Source organism: Urocampus carinirostris, chromosome 14 (genome assembly GCF_059441175.1).
Source record: "Urocampus carinirostris isolate Australia breed hairy pipefish chromosome 14, RoL_Ucar_1.0, whole genome shotgun sequence".
NCBI classification, from domain to species: Eukaryota; Metazoa; Chordata; class Actinopteri; order Syngnathiformes; family Syngnathidae; genus Urocampus; species Urocampus carinirostris.
In genome coordinates this window covers 7623886-7640654 of record NC_142362.1, presented here as the reverse complement: position 1 = coordinate 7640654, position 16769 = coordinate 7623886, and the positions used below count along the sequence as shown (strand labels likewise).

Here is a 16769-nt window from a genome sequence, read left to right as displayed (position 1 = left end):
TTCCGTTTTTGTCTCCAGAGCACCTTTGTTTCCACATGCTTTGTGATTTCTTGCAAAACGTAGAACGGTCCTTTGTATGATAGGACAGATTTTTGCAGAGTAGGACTAATAGTTCTCTTATGTAGATTGTACCCGTACTATTGGATGACAATGTGATCAGGGGTCTTTTGGTCGCTTCTCTGATTAGTTTTCTCCTTATTTGGGCTAAATGTTTCGAGGGATGACGAAGTCTCAAAATGTGGAAATCGTTTGGTTCCACTTCACAATTGTGTCTCACATGTTGTTGATTCAGTTTTTTAGCATTATGACAAAAAGTGATTGGGGGCTCACCGACCGTAGTAGCAGGCCCAGTGGAGCGGCGTGTAGCCGTGGTGGTCCCTCAGCGGCGGCGGCGGGTCCGTTTCGGGGCAGGCGATGGCGAGCAGATCGCTCAGCCAGGAAGCGTGGCCCCTGGCGGCCGCCAAGTGGATAGGGGTGCGGCCTAGGGCGTCGCCCGCCAAAACGGACGCTTCCTGTTCCAGCAGACATTGGACACACTCCTCCTGGCCACACAGCAGCTGAAGATGGGCATTAGATCAGTCGGGGGTTTCCACAGCTTAGGCACAGGTGTCAAAGAGGCGACCCGCGGGCCAGATCAGGCCCGCTAAGGGATTGAATATGGCCCGCGAGACAACACTCAGAGAAGCGCAAGAGAAAAACAAGCTGCAGGTTGAAATATGTCAACTTGATGTTGCCAAAGCCAGGTGCCTCTCACAAAGACACTGTACTTGTTTCTCTCTCTCTCTCTCCCTCTTTCTCTCCCACTCTGTCTCTGTCTCTTTCACTCTCTGTGTCTCTCTTTTTCTCTTCCTTTGTTGCTCTTTGTCTCTTTCTTTCTCTGTGTCTTTTAACCTCTTTTGCTCTAACTTCCTTTTTTCCTTTTCTCTCTTTTCTTTTTCTCTTTTCCTACCCTTTCGCGCTTTCTTTTCTCTTTTCTCTCCTGTCTTTCTATTTCTCTTTAGATTTCTTTCTTTCTCTCCCTTTCTTTTCCCCCTCTCTCACGACTTTTTATCTCTTTTGTTTCTCACGCTTTTTCTCTCGCTCTCTTTCTTTTCCACCCCTTTTCTCCCACTCTGTCTCTGTCACTCCCTGTGTCTCTCTTTTTCTCTTCCTTTGTTGCTCTTTGTCTCTTTCTCTCTCTGTGTCGTTTAACCTCTTTTGCTCGAACTTCCTTTTTTCCTTTTCTCTTTCTCTCTTCATACCCTTCGCGCTTTCTTTTCTCTTTTCTCTCCTTCTGTCTTTCTATTTCTCTTTAGATTTCTTTCTTCCTCTCCCTTTCTTTTCCCCCTCTCTCACAACTTTTTATCTTTTGTTTCTCACGCTCTCTCCTTCTCTCTCTCTTTCTTTCCTTGTCCCGCCTTCTCTCCTTTTCCCTCCCTCTTTCTCTTATTTCTTTATCTCTTTTTCTTTCTCTTTAATCGACTAGTCCGGCCCCCGACAGAACGTTTGTTCTATCGTGTGGCCCTCGATTTAAAATGAGTTTGACACCCCTGGCTTAAGGCATTTAAGAATTTTTAGGACTTTTTTTTGATGCCTTTTGAATTTAAGACAGAGTCAACAAAATTATTTTGTGGAAGTCCTCAAAACCACCTGCTTTTAAAGCATGGTTACACAATACACTCTTTTTGCTTGAATTAGAAAAATCAGATCACAAAGGGACAAAGAGAGAAAAACCGAGAAGAATGAGAAAAAAGAAAGTGCACGAGAGAAAGATAAAGAGATAGAATTAGAGAGGGAGAGAGAGGGAGAGGTAGGGCATGAGAAAGACAGAGAAGGGAGAAAGAAAGAAAGAAAGAACAAGAGAGAGTGATAGAGAAAAAGAGAGAGATAAAAAAAACAGAAAATGTAGGAAGAGACAAAGAGAGACAGAAAGAAATAGGAAAAGTGAAAAAACAGAGGAAAAGAGATTAAAAACAGAGAAAAGATAGGAAGCGACAGAGGGACAGAAAGAGATAGGAAAAGTGACAAAAAGAGCAAAAAATAGCAAATTACAAAAAAGAGAAAAAGTAAGTGATAGATAGAAACAGAGAGAATGAGTAAGAAAACAAGAAAGACAGAGTGAAAGTGAAAAAGAGAAAAAACACTGCACAAGAGAGATATAGATAGAATGAGAGAGGGAGAGAGAAGGCAAGAGAAAGACAGAGCAAGAAAGAAAGAAAGAACAAGAGAGAGAGTGCTAGAGATAAAGAGAGAGATAAAAAACAGGGAGAAAAGATAGGAAGAGACAAAGAGAGATAGAAAGAGATAGGAAAAGTGACAAAGAGAGAAAATAGAGAATTACAAAAAAAAGGGAAAAAGTAAGCGATAGAAAGATAGGAACAGAGAGAATGAGTAAGAAAACAAGAAAGAGACAGAGTGAAAGTGAAAAAGAGAAAAAACAGTGCAAAAGAAAGATAAAGAGAGAATTAGAGAGGGGGAGAGAGGGCAAGAAAAAGACAGAGAAGAGAGAAAGAACGAGAGAGAGTGCTAGAGAGAAAGAGAGGTATAAAAAAACTGAGAAAAGATTGGAATAGACAAAGAGAGACAGAAAGAGATAGGAACAGTGACAAAAAGAGAGATTAAAAGAAACAGATAGAAAAGATAGGAAGAGACAAAGAGAGACAGAAAGAGATAAGAAAAGTGACAAAGAGAAAAATAGAGAATTACAAAAAAAGAGAAAAAGTAAGCGATAGAAAGATAGGAACAGAGAGAATGAGTAAGAAAACAAGAGACAGACTAAAAGTGAAAAAGAGAAAAAACACAGAGATAGAGAGAAATAAATGCCAGATGCCGTCAATTACGATGAGAAATGCAATGGCGAAGCCAAGCCACCAAGGAGCAGTGTTGCCCTCATTTTGAAGCACACTTGTTTTGAAACAGGGCTACCATTTCAAACATTTACAAGCATTCAACGGCAGTTCAAGCACTTTGCAATTCTTAAAAACACAAGAATTTTGAAGGATTTCAAGCACCCGTACAAACCCTGTTTATTTATAGATAATATTTCTTGTAATCTGGTGTCACTCACCCCGAGGTGCAAGGCAGTCATGCCGTGCTTGTCGGCCATGTTGACATCCACCTCTCGCTCCAGCAGGAGCGAGACGGCATCCACGTGTCCCCCAACCACAGCCAGCATCAGAAGTGTCCTGTCCACAAAGACCAGGGGTGTCAAACGCATGGCCCAGGGGCAGGATCTGGCCCGGCAATACATTTAATGGGGCTCACGAGCCAAAACTTAGAGAAGCACGAGACAACGATGAGCCGCATCCTGTCAAACAATGTCCTGCAGTTTAATAGATGCCCACTGGATGTCACCAAAACCACTCACTGTCGCTGTATTTGCTGACTACCATTTATCAACCAGAGAACATTTGAGGAAAAACGCCCATCCCAGTGTTATTTCACCGGAAATGGAAGTTACGGATGCACTGTTTAAGGCAGTGCGTCTCAATTTTTTCTCTCATGCCCCCACTCGGAAGAAGAAAACCTCTCGCAAAACCAAACAAAACGCGACACCACCACAGACTAGAAATGGTAGAATTTATCTAACTGTTTTAGGATATGTTGGTGTCAAACTCATTTTAACTCGGGGGCCACATGATAGAACAAACATTCTGTCAGGGGCCGGACTAGTAGATTAAAGAGAAAGAATAAGAGAGATAAAGAAATAAGAGAAAGAGGGAGGGAAAAGGAGAGAGGGAGAAACAAAAGAGATAAAAAGAGAAGTTGTGAGAGAGGGGGAAAGAAAGGGAGAGGAAAAAAGAAATCTAAAGAGAAATAGAAAGACAGAAGGAGAGAAAAGAGAAAAGAAAACGTGAAGGGTAGGAAGAGAGAAAAGAAAAAAAGGAAGTTAGAGCAAAAGAGGTTAAAAGATACAGAGAGAGAAAGAGATGAAGAGAAACAAAGGAAGAGAAAAGACACAGAGAGTGAAGGAGACAGAGACAGAGTGGGAGAAAAGGGGTGGAAAAGAAAGAGAGAGAGAAACAAAAGATAAAAAGTCGTGAGAGAGGGGGAAAAGAAAGGGAGAGGAAAAAAGAAATCTAAAGAGAAATAGAAAGACAGAAGGAGAGAAAAGAGAAAAGAAAGCGCGAAGGGTAGGAAGAGAGAAAAGAAAAAAAGGAATTTAGAGCAAAAGAGGTTAAAAGACACAGAGAGAGAAAGATGAAGAGAAACAAAGGAAGAGAAAAAGAGAGACACAAAGAGTGAAAGAGACAGAGAGTGGGAGAAATGGGGTGGAAGAGAGAGAGAGAGCGAGGGAGAGAGCGTGAGAAACAAAAGATAAAAAGTCGTGAGAGAGGGGGAAAAGAAAGGGAGAGGAAAAAAGAAATCTAAAGAGAAATAGAAAGACAGAAGGAGAGAAAAGAGAAAATAAAGCGCAAAGGGTAGGAAGAGAGAAAGAGAAAAGAGAGAAAAGGAAAAAAGGAAGTTAGAGCAAAAGAGGTTAAAAGACAGAGAGAAAAAGAGCAACAAAGGAAGAGAAAAAGAGAGACACAGAGAGTGAAAGAGACAGAGACGGAGTGGGAGAAAAGGGGTGGAAAAGAAAGAGAGAGAGAAATAAATACAAGTAGTGTCTTTGTGAAAGGCACCTGGCTTTGGCAACATCAAGTTGACATATTTCAACCTGCAGCTTGTTTTTCTCTTGCGCTTCTCTGAGTGTTGTCACCTGTGTTCTTGAGTAATAAATATCTAAATGATTGAACAAATAAAGGTATCGAAGGGATTACTTTACTGTTTTTGCAGTAATGTACCTAGTGTTTTGTCTACGTGTGTGAGTGTGCTTAAGAAATACTCACTGTCCTTGACAGTCAACAGCATCAGCGAGATCCGCGCTGTCTGATGCGTCCAGCAGGAGGCGCAAACACGTGGTGTGACCATTCAACACTGCAATAGGACAAAAGAAGTGAGAATCCAGTGAGGTTCTACCAATGCCTTACAGAAGTATTCCCCCCCACAAAGAGTTTTTTGGGCATATTTCAGGCTTCAAACTTAGAACTAAATAACTGAAGATATTTGCTAAGAATCAACCACATCCATCCATCCATTATCTGGACCGCTTATCCCTAATAGGGTCGCGGGGGTGCTGGAGCCCATCCCAGCTATCTTCGGGCAGTGAGCAGGGGACACCCTTAACTGGTTGCCAGCCAGTCACAGGGCACATGAGACACAATTGTGTACAAAAAAAAAGTTTATATTTTACTAACGACTCAAAAATGGAAAATTGCAAAACTAGTGGCCCCTTTGAGTTAATATTTTGTACAACCTCCTTTCACTGTGTTCACGGCCACGAGTTATCAAGTTATCACTTCAAGATATTTCAGTTCACAACAATATTGTACATTATACAAAATAATATTGCTGAAATAATTATATTAATTTATATTTTCATTCAGTTTTAATCATCACAGTTAATTGGTAATACATATCAGTTATCACTTCTGATTTTTCAGTTCATATATACTTCGTGGTTTGCTGTCCCGCCACAGTTGTATGCCAGTTATCATCCTCCTCATAGCGTAACCAGGAATACAATTTAGTCCATTTTGGCAGAAATGTCCTTTTCTTGCTAGGAGTATTCTTTTGTTTATTTTCTTTCGTTGAATCGTTCGCTTCAACACACGTGTTTTCCTTGCCTCCGCGATCTCCCGAAGAATTTCTCCGCCGTTTTTTCGTGCCGGAATTATTGCCGTTGTTATCACTCTCTGCATTATGTTTTGAAATTATTACTGACACTGAAGAAAAGACCAATTTTGTGTTGATTTTCACCGTCCCTTGACGACAAGCACCACAACAATGACGTCATCTCAAAGCAACAAGATCGGCGTGCGGACGAAAACTCGAACCGCGAGACCAAAACAACAATGGCTGATCTGCCTGACGAAAAGTTTGGAGTGCGGTAAATCTTTGTTTAAAAAAAAAAAGTAATCAGGTGATAATGACACATTTTTGTCAAAAAAGTTGCCTCCCGGGGACGCACGTTGATTGGAGACAATGCGTCCCCAGCAAAAATGATGCGTCTAGGACGTAGGGACGCGGGCAAACGAGAACCCTGGGTATGTTTCTATAAGTTATGCACATCTTGAAACAGAAATATTTGCCCATTCTTCCTTACAAAACAATGACAAGTCACTTAAGAGGTTTGATTAAGAGTTTTCAGCTCTTTCCACAAATGCTCTATAGAATTGAGGTCTGGAATTTGGCTCGGTCATTCTAACACCTTATATTGTTAGTCTTAAACCATTTTGTTGTAGATTTTGCTTTATGTTCAGGATCGTTATTCTGTTAAAAGGTGAACCTGTGCCCCATTCTTAGGTTTCTAAGCGAACTCCAACAGATTTTCTGCCAGAATCGTATTTGGTTCCATCAATACATCTGGTCCTTGCTGATGAAAAGCATCCCCGGATGATGCTACCACCACCATGTTTGACAGTCGGGTGGAATTTTCTAGGTTGCTGTGCAGAGTTACTATTCAACAAACGTATCACTTTGGATTCAGCCCAAAAAGTTCCTTTTTGGTCTTATCTGACGAGAGCACCTTGTTCCACATGTTATTTGTGTCTTCCATGTGGCTTTTTGTCAATGCCAAATGGGTCTTTTTGTGGTACTCTTTCGAAAAGGACTTTTTTTGTTCCACTCTTCCATTAGTTTTCCATTAGTCTTAAACTATTTCATTGTAGATTTTGCTTTATGTTCAGGGTCGTTACTCTGTTGAAAGGTAAACCTGTGCCCCATTTTAGGTTTCTAGCAGACTCCAACAGATTTTCTGCCAGAATTGTATTTGGTTCCATCAATACATCTTCCTAGTCTGCAGAAGAAAAGCAACCCCAGAGCATGATGCTACCACCACCATGTTTGACAGTCAGGGTGGAATTTTCCAGGGTGCTGTGCAGAGTTACTATTCAACAAATGTATCACTTTGGATTCAGCCCAAATAGTTCATCTTTGGTCTCATCTGACTAGAACACCTTGTTCCACATGTTATTTGTGTCTTCCATGAGTCTTTTTGTCAATGCCAAATGGGTCTTTTTGTGGTACTCTTTCGAAAAGGACTTTCTTTGTTCCACTCTTCCATTAGTCTTAAACTATTTCATTGAAGATTTTGCTTTATGTTCAGGGTCGTTACTCTGTTGAAAGGTAAACCTGTGCCCCATTCTCAGGTTTCTAGCAGACTCCAACAGATTTTATGCCAGAATTGTATTTGGTTCCATCAATACATCTTCCCAGTCTGCAGAAGAAAAGCAACCCCAGAGCATGATGCTAGGACCACCATGTTTGACAGTCTTTACGATTCAACAAACGTATCACTTTGAATTCAGCCTAAAAAGTTAATCTTTGGTCTTATATGACTAGAGCACCTTGTTACACATGTTATTTGTGTATCCCTATGGGGCTTTTTGTAAACGCCAAACGGGACTTTCATAAAAGACTTTCTTTGTTCCACTCTTTCATAAAAGACAGATTTCTGCACAGTAGAACTAATTGTTGTCTTTTGCACGGATTGTCCCACCTCAGTTGCGTATGCCTGCATGACATCCAATGTGATCATCCACTTTGGTTACTTTTCTGATTAGTTCTCTCCTTGTTTGGGCTAGTTCTTGGTATGTTTGCAATGGTTTTATGCTTTCTCCATTTTGACATTATTGCTTCCACAGTGCTCTGGAAGATGTATAAATGTTGCAAATTCTTCTTGTACCCCATGCCTGCTTTGAACTTTTCCACAACTTGATCCCGGACCAGCCTGGTGTCTTCTTTGGTCTTCATAATGCTGTGTTATCCGGTGCTCATCACAGAGCAGGTGCATTTAAACTGAAACGTAATGACTCACGGATGCACTAGTCATTTAGGTTGACATTGGATCATTCAGAAGTCATCAGGAGTCAGTTGGCTGAGCTGAGAGAACAGTGGGGCACATTGCTGCTGTAAAAAGAATGTTGAAAGAATTTCACTCCATTTCAAGATTGTGTATCACGCGCAATGTTCCCTGTCATTTTCCAGGGGTCTGAGCGTTCACACAAAGTCAGTGAGCAACGCTTGAAACAACAGTGAGCAACGGCAATTCCAAGAGTGGCAACTAAGTCATTATCAAACATGTCCAAAACTTGACATCACGTTACATTTAGCTGAGTTTCCGGGAATGCAAAAAAATTTTCACTTTTGAATGAATTGACTAATGTATTATTGCAAAGGTTGTACGGCCTACAAACGTCATTTGTTTTTACAATTCTTTCACAAGATTTTCTTTTTTTTTTTTCTGGTATCTTTTGTCGCATAATACTAACATTTTTGGGGGCTTATTAAATACAGAACTGTATTTAATCATATTTTTTTAGTGGAAGTACAATGTTGGCAACAAGGTTGACTTGGTATAATTGGAAATTATTTTGATGCAAAACAAGCTTTTTCTTCTTTTTTCCCTGTTTTTTCCATCTTTTTTTTAATTCCTTTTAAAAAAATCTCATTGTGTTAATTTTTCCTTGCTGTTACTTTTTTCTTTTTGTTCTGTTTACTTTTTTCCCTTTGTTTCTTTCTTTTCTTTTTTTCTGGCTTTTTTCTGAATTTTTCCTTCTTTTTTCTCTTCCTTTTGTTTCTTTTTTTTCCAGCTTTTCACTACTTTTTCATTTTGGTATTTTTTTCTTTTTTTTGTTCTATTCCCCTTTCCTTCAAGTCATTTTGTGCATCATTTTACATCATATTTGGTCATATAGGGATGAAAGAAGCAAAAACAACCTGAAGAGCCGTTTAGGACCAGAAAGAGCCGGTTCTTTTTAGTGAGCCGAGCCGAAGAAGCCGGTTCACTAAAAAACTACTGACTTTACTCAACTTCGTTCTACTTCGACCTTGACTTCCAAATACCGCATTTAGAACACAGCGTCAGGGGAACCCGTGTATTTTTACCTTCATGCACTGTAACTTTGACTTAATACGCTTCTTAATTAGCAATTTCCAGCCCTGATTTTTGTGAGCTGGCTAGATTTTCTTGTGCGCCAAAAAGCTCTGGGTAGCGCACAATTGCGCACACACGCAGCTTAGAGGGAACATCGATCACGTGTTGTTGATTCTTAGAAATATTTTCAGTTTTTTCGCTTCAAGTTTGAAGCCTGAAATGTGGCAATATGACATTCTTTGGCTAGGCACTGTAACCCCAAATGACAAGGTGGAGCCAAACCTGCCAAGTGGGCAGGGGTGCGTCGGTGCCGTATGTCACAAGTGCGTGGTGACGCCCCCTGGCTGAGGAGGATGTGAACGCAGTCGGGGTGACCTCGGAGCGCCGCCATGGCCAAGGGGGTATGGCCCACCTCGTCTACCCGGTCCACCTCCCGCTTCGCCTGCAGCAGGACCTCCAGGGCCTGAGCGTGGCCGTGGTACGCCTGCACCCAGCCCACATTTCACATGGTGGACTCACTTCACAGCTTTAGGAACATATATTATAGCAGGGGTGTCAAACTCTTTTTAACTCGGGGGCCACACGATAGAAGAAACATTCTGTCGGGGCCGGACTAGTAGATTAAAGAGAAAGAAAAAGAGAGAAAGAAATAAGAGAAAGAGGGAGGGAAAAGGAGAGTGGGCGGGACAAAGAAAGAAAAAGAGAGAGAGGGAGAGATAAAAAAGAGAAAACAAAAGAGATAAAAAGAAGAAATTCGCTTCCGCTTCCTCTTCCTAGTTCGTGTGTAAACATACTATACTGTATCTCCAGCGCGCTAAGAACTTTGACAATTTATGGTTGGTATAAAGTGTAAAGAAGAGGCGAGCCATTTCTTTTGAAACAAAAGTTGAATAAGAAAGCTTGATGCGGTTGAGAAAATGGTCGGAACGCTTTTTTCGGGCACTTTTCAACATGGAGGAGGTCCTTTTGAAGCCCATCTTCCAAAAGTAAGTTGAACTCAACCATATTTATCTTTATAGAGCATATTATTTTATTTAGTACAAAACAACACAGGTTACTTACACAAGCCTTAAACATACTTCTATAAACCTCAAACATACAAAATATTGCACTGAAGCAACTTACGAACGATCTTCCGGATCCTAAGTAGGTCAGCGTCTGTATTGATTAAATCTATTTTTGTGTTTCCACTCACAGCAAGATGTAGGGGGCTTTTGGCACTGGGGGATTCCAGATCATCATGGTAACCGTCATCTCGGTCCAGTAACTGCAAGGTCACATGATGTCAGTGGAATCCAAACCTCCGTCAGACTTTGCCTTTTGTACTTGTGTACTGACCAGCTCCAGGCATCGTTTGTGTCCGTAGGCTGCAGAATAGTGAACAGGACTGTACCCCTGTTTGTCTTTGAGAGTGTCCGTCGCTCCGTTTTGAAGCAGGAACTCCAGACATCTGCAAAAGACAGCGGAGGCTCAAAGACAGTCATATAACAGAAGCATTAAGTATCCATTTTAATGGTCTCTCACTGCGCTGCCTCTTTCTCCCTCTCTGCCTGGACTCCTTCATTCTCTGGTTCCAGAGCCACACGTCTTCTGTAAAGCAATCAAAAAAAAAACATTTATTACACATGAAATAGACCAGTGTTTCTCAACTGGGGGGTTGGGACCCAAACGTGGGTCGCAGAAGTGAATCGGAGGATCAATTACACTCCTTAACAGTAGATGTCGATAATGGCCTGCTCATTCAAACTCGTTCAGTCAATGGGCAACACATGTTGGGAAAGGGGCCGCATCTCGTTTTCCTAAATAGAGTTTCGCAGGAGACCGTGTACCCGCCTCGCCCCAGAAATATGCAAAAAAGTACAGAGAAATTTTGATCGGAGAGGGAGAAGTTGTTTATTGGTGTTCGTTGGCGTTCAAAACAGCGTTCTCTTTCGTCTAAGAGACAATCAGCTTTCTTATACCCTCTGGAGCAGACACATCAGAAAGACCACATGTTGCTAAGTGCGTCCTCTCGCAATGACGCGCTTGTTTCCAGGAATTGACAATGTTTTTCTCAGAATGTTTTCGTCCTCTTTCGATTCTCTAAAATTACGCCGATTTCCAAGAAAATCGTTGGAGTCGGCCTGACCCAGCCAAATTCCTGTCAGCTTGCAAGCTGTTCCAGACCAAAGCGAGTGTTATTATTAAGACATTTAAACTCGGGAGAAACAAACCGGGAATTTCCTGTCTAAACAAATGTGTCCTCATTTTGTCGATAAGCTCCGTAGCCTAGATGGTAGAGCGCCCACTCCGAGACTGGGGGGTCGCTGGTTCAAGCCTCGGCCGAGTTATACAACATTGGTACTCATTGCTCGGCATTAAGGGTTGGAATTGGGGGGTTTGGTCACCTAAGGACTCCAAAAACACAGCACTTGGGTCTAAAAACTGAACAGCACGTCGAGAGGTTCGCGTGTCAAATGATTTCTGGTATACAGTATATCACGTTTATGGTCTATACTGGCTGAATAAATAAATACAAAATAAATGATTTCATTCATCCACAACAAGAACTGTCCTCTTGGATCTGACCGGTAGGAGGCATTGACGTTTCACATGACAACAACATAATGACAACCAACCAAAGCAGCCGTGTGGGCATCGTTTTCACACAGTTCTTTCCCAATTTTCTTAATTTTATGCGTGGTTTATAGTCATACTGCCTAAAAACACCGCAATGGCAACAAATTCAATCATTTACAACCATTTCACCCAAAGTTCAAGCATTTCTCTGACCTTGTAAGCATTTGTAGAGATTTCAAGCACCCGTACGAACCCTGTGCACGGGAATGGGTGAGACACAAAAATGACAGTTTTATAGTTACCTTCTGTCCAGATCCGACGCTGCAGCGTAATGCAAAGCGGAGCGACCCCACTTGTCAGTGGCGTTGATTGCCGTCCCGCAAGCTACCAAGGTCTCCAGACATTGATAGTGACGACTAGCGGCGGCATAATGCAGGGAAGTCCTGCAGAAGACACACTTTAAAACTTAATGCCTTGAAAATGACATTATTCGTTTTCAGGAAAAAAAAAAAAATTGTGATTTCAATTTCGATGCGATATTTGATTTTAAAAAAGTGCGTTTTCTGTGCTAGCTTGGTTGTCTGTGGGTATTTAATCATAGTGACATGCTAACAGTTAGCCGAAGCTATGAAAATAAGATAGTTTGCCGTTACAACAAGTAATATGAACTCGATAGCAACAATCATAAACGTTTAAATTATCTTAGCTGTTGTGAATTGTGCGCTGCAAACCCCAGAATTTTTTATGAGTGCCTCGGTCCAATCTTTTGCATTTAACCACAACGCTCTTCTTTTTTCTATAATCAGGAGTGTCCGCTGGAATCCTGTAAAACTTCAATTTATAATTTCCATGCATTATCTGTATCGCTTATCCTCAGTAGGGTCGCGGGTGTGCTGGAGCCCATCTCAGCCATCTTCGGGCAGTGGGCAGGGGACACCCTGAACTGGTTGCCAGCCAGTAGTAGGACACACAGGGACAGACAACTCGCTCGCTCATTCACACCTAGGGACAATTTGGACTGGCCATTTCACCTGAAATGCATGTTTTTGGAAGGTGGGAGGAAACCGGAGTGCCTGGAGAAAACCCAAGCAAGCACGGGGAGAACATACTCCACACAGGAAGTCCGGTAGCTGGATTTGAACCCATGACCTCAGAACTGTGCCGCACACGCGCTAACCACTGCGCCGCTGTGCTGCCCTCAATTTATAATAAATAATGTTTTTTCTTTGATTATGGCTCACAAACACGCAACATCTTGACAACTATCAGCTCCGACAGTTATCTTTTCTTCTGTCTTCTGACCGGTGCAAGTACTCTTTTGCCTCCAGGGCTAAGCCCCGCCCACCAGATACGTCACGTTTAGAAACAAATGCCTTTGAATCTAAAACGAATATAGACAATATTTCTCAAGAAATCATTAACATTTCATGAAAACAGATCTTAGGTCAGTTTTCATGGCTAATTTTTGTGTCCAACAAGTGACATTTTACTCCTGTACTGTCGATTTACTACATGTCATTGACCCGTATCATCGCGAAAAATCTACTATCTACAAGAATTTCCAAGCCAAAGTGCAGATTTCATTCCTATAGAGCAGGGGTGTCAAACTCATTTTAGTTGGGGACCACACGATACAACAAACATTCTCTTGGGGGCCGGACTAGTAAATTAGAGAGAAAGAAAAAAAAAGAGAAAGAGAGGGAGAGAGATGTAAAGAGGGTGGGACAAAGAAAGTGAAAGCAAGAAAGAGAGAGAGAGCGTGAGAAACAAAAGAGATAATAAGAGAAATAGTGAAAGAGGGGGAAAGAAAGAAATAGAAAGAAAGAAATCCCAAAAAATAGAGAAAAAGAGGAGAGAAAAGAGAAAAAGAGAAAGAGAGAAGGGGAGAAAGAGAGAAGAGGAAAGCAAGAAATAGAGAAAAGAGAGAGGAAAGCAAGAAATAGAGAAAGAGAGAGAAAAGAGCAAAATAAGGTAAGAAGACTCAGAGAGAAATAGACAAAGAGGAACAAAGAAAGAGAAAAAGAGACAGATAGTGAAAGAGACAGAGAGTGAGAGAAAGGGAGAGAGAGAGAAAGAGAGAGAGAGAGAGAAAGAGAGAGACAGAGCAAAAGACACAGAGACCGAGAGAGAAAGAGAGAGAAAGAGAGAGCGCAGGAAACAAAAGAGATAAAAAGAGAAATAGTGAGAGAAGGGCAAAGAAAGAAAGAGAAATAAAGAAATCCAAAAAGAAGGAGAGAAAGAGAGGAGGGAAAAGGAAAAGGAGCGAAAGAGAGAAGAGGAAAGCAAAAAAGAGAAAGAAGAGGGAAAAGGAAGAGAGAGCAAAAGAAGGTAAAATGTCTTAGGTGTGACTCAGGCGCCGAGGCCACTGAGCTGGTTGTTTATTCGTAGAAATTATTTACATTTTTTTAAGCTTCAAACCTTAAATATGGCAATATCTCAAAGATTTCTTGGGGGAGGGGGTCAATACTTTCGCTAGACACTGCATATCATAACATAAGTTGCAAGGAGTTATAAAAAAAAAGCATCCCACCTGCCGCAGTTGTCTCTCCTGTTGTGGTCACCGCCGCTGCTCAGGAGCAATTTCACACACTCTACGTTCCTGCGGTCCAGAAAGGGACAAAATAGCATACCACATTTTGATTTTTAAATTGACTTCTCATTTATTTTTATACCAAATGAAGAAAACAAATGAGTCAGGACCCGTTTTAGGACGACGCGGGACTGGAACTGGAACGCGGTTACTTTTCTCGGAAACGAGAACCGGAACACGTAATTATTAACGTTTTAGAACACTGCTTTTGTTACTACGTGGTGCGGTACTGCGTGATTTTCTATTTATTTATTGCAGATTATGTATTAAAGTGTCATCTGAATCACTTACATACAGGCAGGAACATTCTGTGTTTATATTAACATACAAAGTATAACTGACTACAGTTCAGCATAGATTATGAGGGTGCTGAATTTCGCGTCATAGAGATATTCCCCCTACAGCAGGTACTAACTACCCCAAAGATCACAGTTTTATATGCATTTCTAAAGTAACTTCTTCTGTTATTACTATGTTGTTACTATGTTAATATCAGGTTAAATATTGGAAGTTGGATTCAATAGACTCACTCAACCAATAAAAAAAATCAGTTTACTAGAAAATCATAAAAACCCAGCAATGGTGAGCTTTATCAGAACAGGTCTGCAGGCCCCTCAGCTGTCCTTAGGGGGCACCCTGGTGCTTGCTGGCACCGCGTTGGAGACCCCTGCCCTATAGTTTTATACTCGCATCTGAAATATTTACAACTATAAAATAAAATACTCAAATCAGAGGGTCAGCTCATATGCACATATTTGTTTGTGTGTCATCTGTAGCGATAGGGAAAGCGAGGGGGGGAGGGGCGTGGCTTAATAGCGCTGAGGGGGGTGGGGATGCTGTTTTGGGGTTCTTGTTGTTTTCTTTTGTTCTATGTTTGTTTTCTTTCTTCTTGTATAAATGACCTGTTGTAGCATATCTTGTTTATAATGAAGGATTTTATAAATTTTACAATAAAGGATTTTATACGATTAAATACAAGTTACATTTATCGAGTGCGATGAAGATTTTCACTGAGTGGGCTTCAGGTCACGCTGTTCCAAATGCGGAATGTTTTGGTTGGGGAATTTTGATGACAGGACTCTGATGAAGGACGGCAGGCATTGTTGTGATAAATGCTCTGCTGTTTTGAGTTTCTCCAGACATCGAGGCGAGGGGGTGGACCCCACGTGGGGGGCTTTCCTGGCACGCCCATGGGAGGAGCCGGCACACCAGCTTGCGGAAAAACGTGGGCCGAGAAAAAGAAGCAGAAGATCGAGAGAGGAGGCTTGACTAATTCGGCTAATTCATATCAGGGGTTCAGTGTCTTACCCAAGGACACTTCGACATGTAACACGGAGCAGCCGGGATTCGAACTGCGATCTCTTGATCCCAAGACGTGCGCTCAACCTCCTGAGCCACTACCGCCCCCTGTAGGTTGTGTTTGGTCAATGGAGTCAGATAACTAATCCGAACAATTTGGTAAACGCTACATTTTGATATTAATTCCCAACAGACAAAAGATTCAAATCGAGCCAAATGAAAGCAGCTCACGTTTTTGTTTGAAGGGATTAAAAAAGTGCATGTGATTTTGCGACAAGCCAAACCAAAGAAAATATTTGAAATGAAGAAATGGAGATGGAGTGGTTTGAAACCCAGAAACAAAATGGATATGGAGTGTCTCGGCAGAGGGTTCGAAATAGGAAGGATTCATTGCCTCTACATGTTGGGGTACACATTTTCTTCTGTTTTAATAAAGTTTTAAGGGGTCTGCTTCTATGCGAGTACATGCTGTTATTTCTAACTAGATAGTTACTTTTCGGTGTCAGTAATCTGAGAGGGTAACTGAGTTACTTTAGAAATGAAGTAACTGTAACTAAATAGTATTTTTCAGTAAGGCGCCCAACACTGCCTCATAAAGTTTGCAGTCCGAGTCAAGGGGTGCTCACCCTCCGGCCGCAGCAGCATGAAGGCAGGTTCTTCCCTCACTGTCGGGGGTGTCGATCTGAAAGCCTGCACACAGGACCGATTCGTTACACATCGTGCTAAACCTCCGGCCTGAAGAGGGCGACAGAGGAGACGGGAGTGAGCGGGAGAGGAAATACAGCAGCAGCCGGCACAGAAATATAGGGATCGGGGAGTGGTTGAAGGGAGAAGGGGTGGGACAGAGAGAAAGAGAGACAGGCGTTAGTGAGACTGGTGGTGAGGGAAGACGGGTTACTAGAGCGTGCATGGTGTCGGACGTTCGAGTGCAGGGACGCAGACAAATACAGTAATCCCTCGCTGTATCACGGTTCACTTTTCACGCTTACTTTTTTTTCATCATGCGTTGTGTTCGGGATTCTGATTGGCTAAATCAAAAGTCGGGAACCTATAGCTCGTGAGCCATATAAGGCTCTTTTCAGAAGAACATCTGGCTCCGTGATAAAAAACTGATTTACTGTATTGTTCCATGCAATGTGGATTTTACCACATGCACAACTGGGGTAATACTAAGTGTTCATTGGGTTCAGTCCAGTATACACGGTATATATAAAAAGTCAGAGTTTACACATCAACAGACCCCGTTTTGACTGTATATTGCTAAAGAATCCTTTATAAAACCAGCTCGGTAGCCCGCTCTGAGACTGGGAGGTCGCTGGTTCAAGCCTCGGGCGAGTCATACCTAAGACTTACAACATTGGTACTCATTGCCTCCCTGTTTGGCGCTCAGCATTAAGGGTTGGAATTGGGGAGTTTGGTCAC

At 41.8% G+C, this 16769-nt stretch overlaps 1 protein-coding gene across 4 annotated transcripts in view; it reads right to left on the bottom strand.

Annotated features, from left to right (window-relative positions):
* The window catches only part of ankrd44 (ankyrin repeat domain 44), an 82821-nt gene that overhangs the window by 23931 nt on the left and 42121 nt on the right, over positions 1-16769 (bottom strand). For 3 of the 4 annotated variants that reach the window (XM_088352615.1, XM_088352618.1, XM_088352616.1), the window contains exons 12-21: positions 15974-16082; positions 13989-14057; positions 11761-11901; positions 10424-10489; positions 10238-10349; positions 10095-10166; positions 9182-9383; positions 4812-4899; positions 3047-3164; positions 335-557 (exon numbers count right to left, since the gene is read on the bottom strand). In XM_088352615.1, the coding sequence (XP_088208741.1) occupies positions 335-557; positions 3047-3164; positions 4812-4899; positions 9182-9383; positions 10095-10166; positions 10238-10349; positions 10424-10489; positions 11761-11901; positions 13989-14057; positions 15974-16082 (1200 nt within the window). The remainder of the gene's footprint in view (positions 1-334; positions 558-3046; positions 3165-4811; positions 4900-9181; positions 9384-10094; positions 10167-10237; positions 10350-10423; positions 10490-11760; positions 11902-13988; positions 14058-15973; positions 16083-16769) is intronic. The other variant, XM_088352617.1, reaches the window with a different exon arrangement.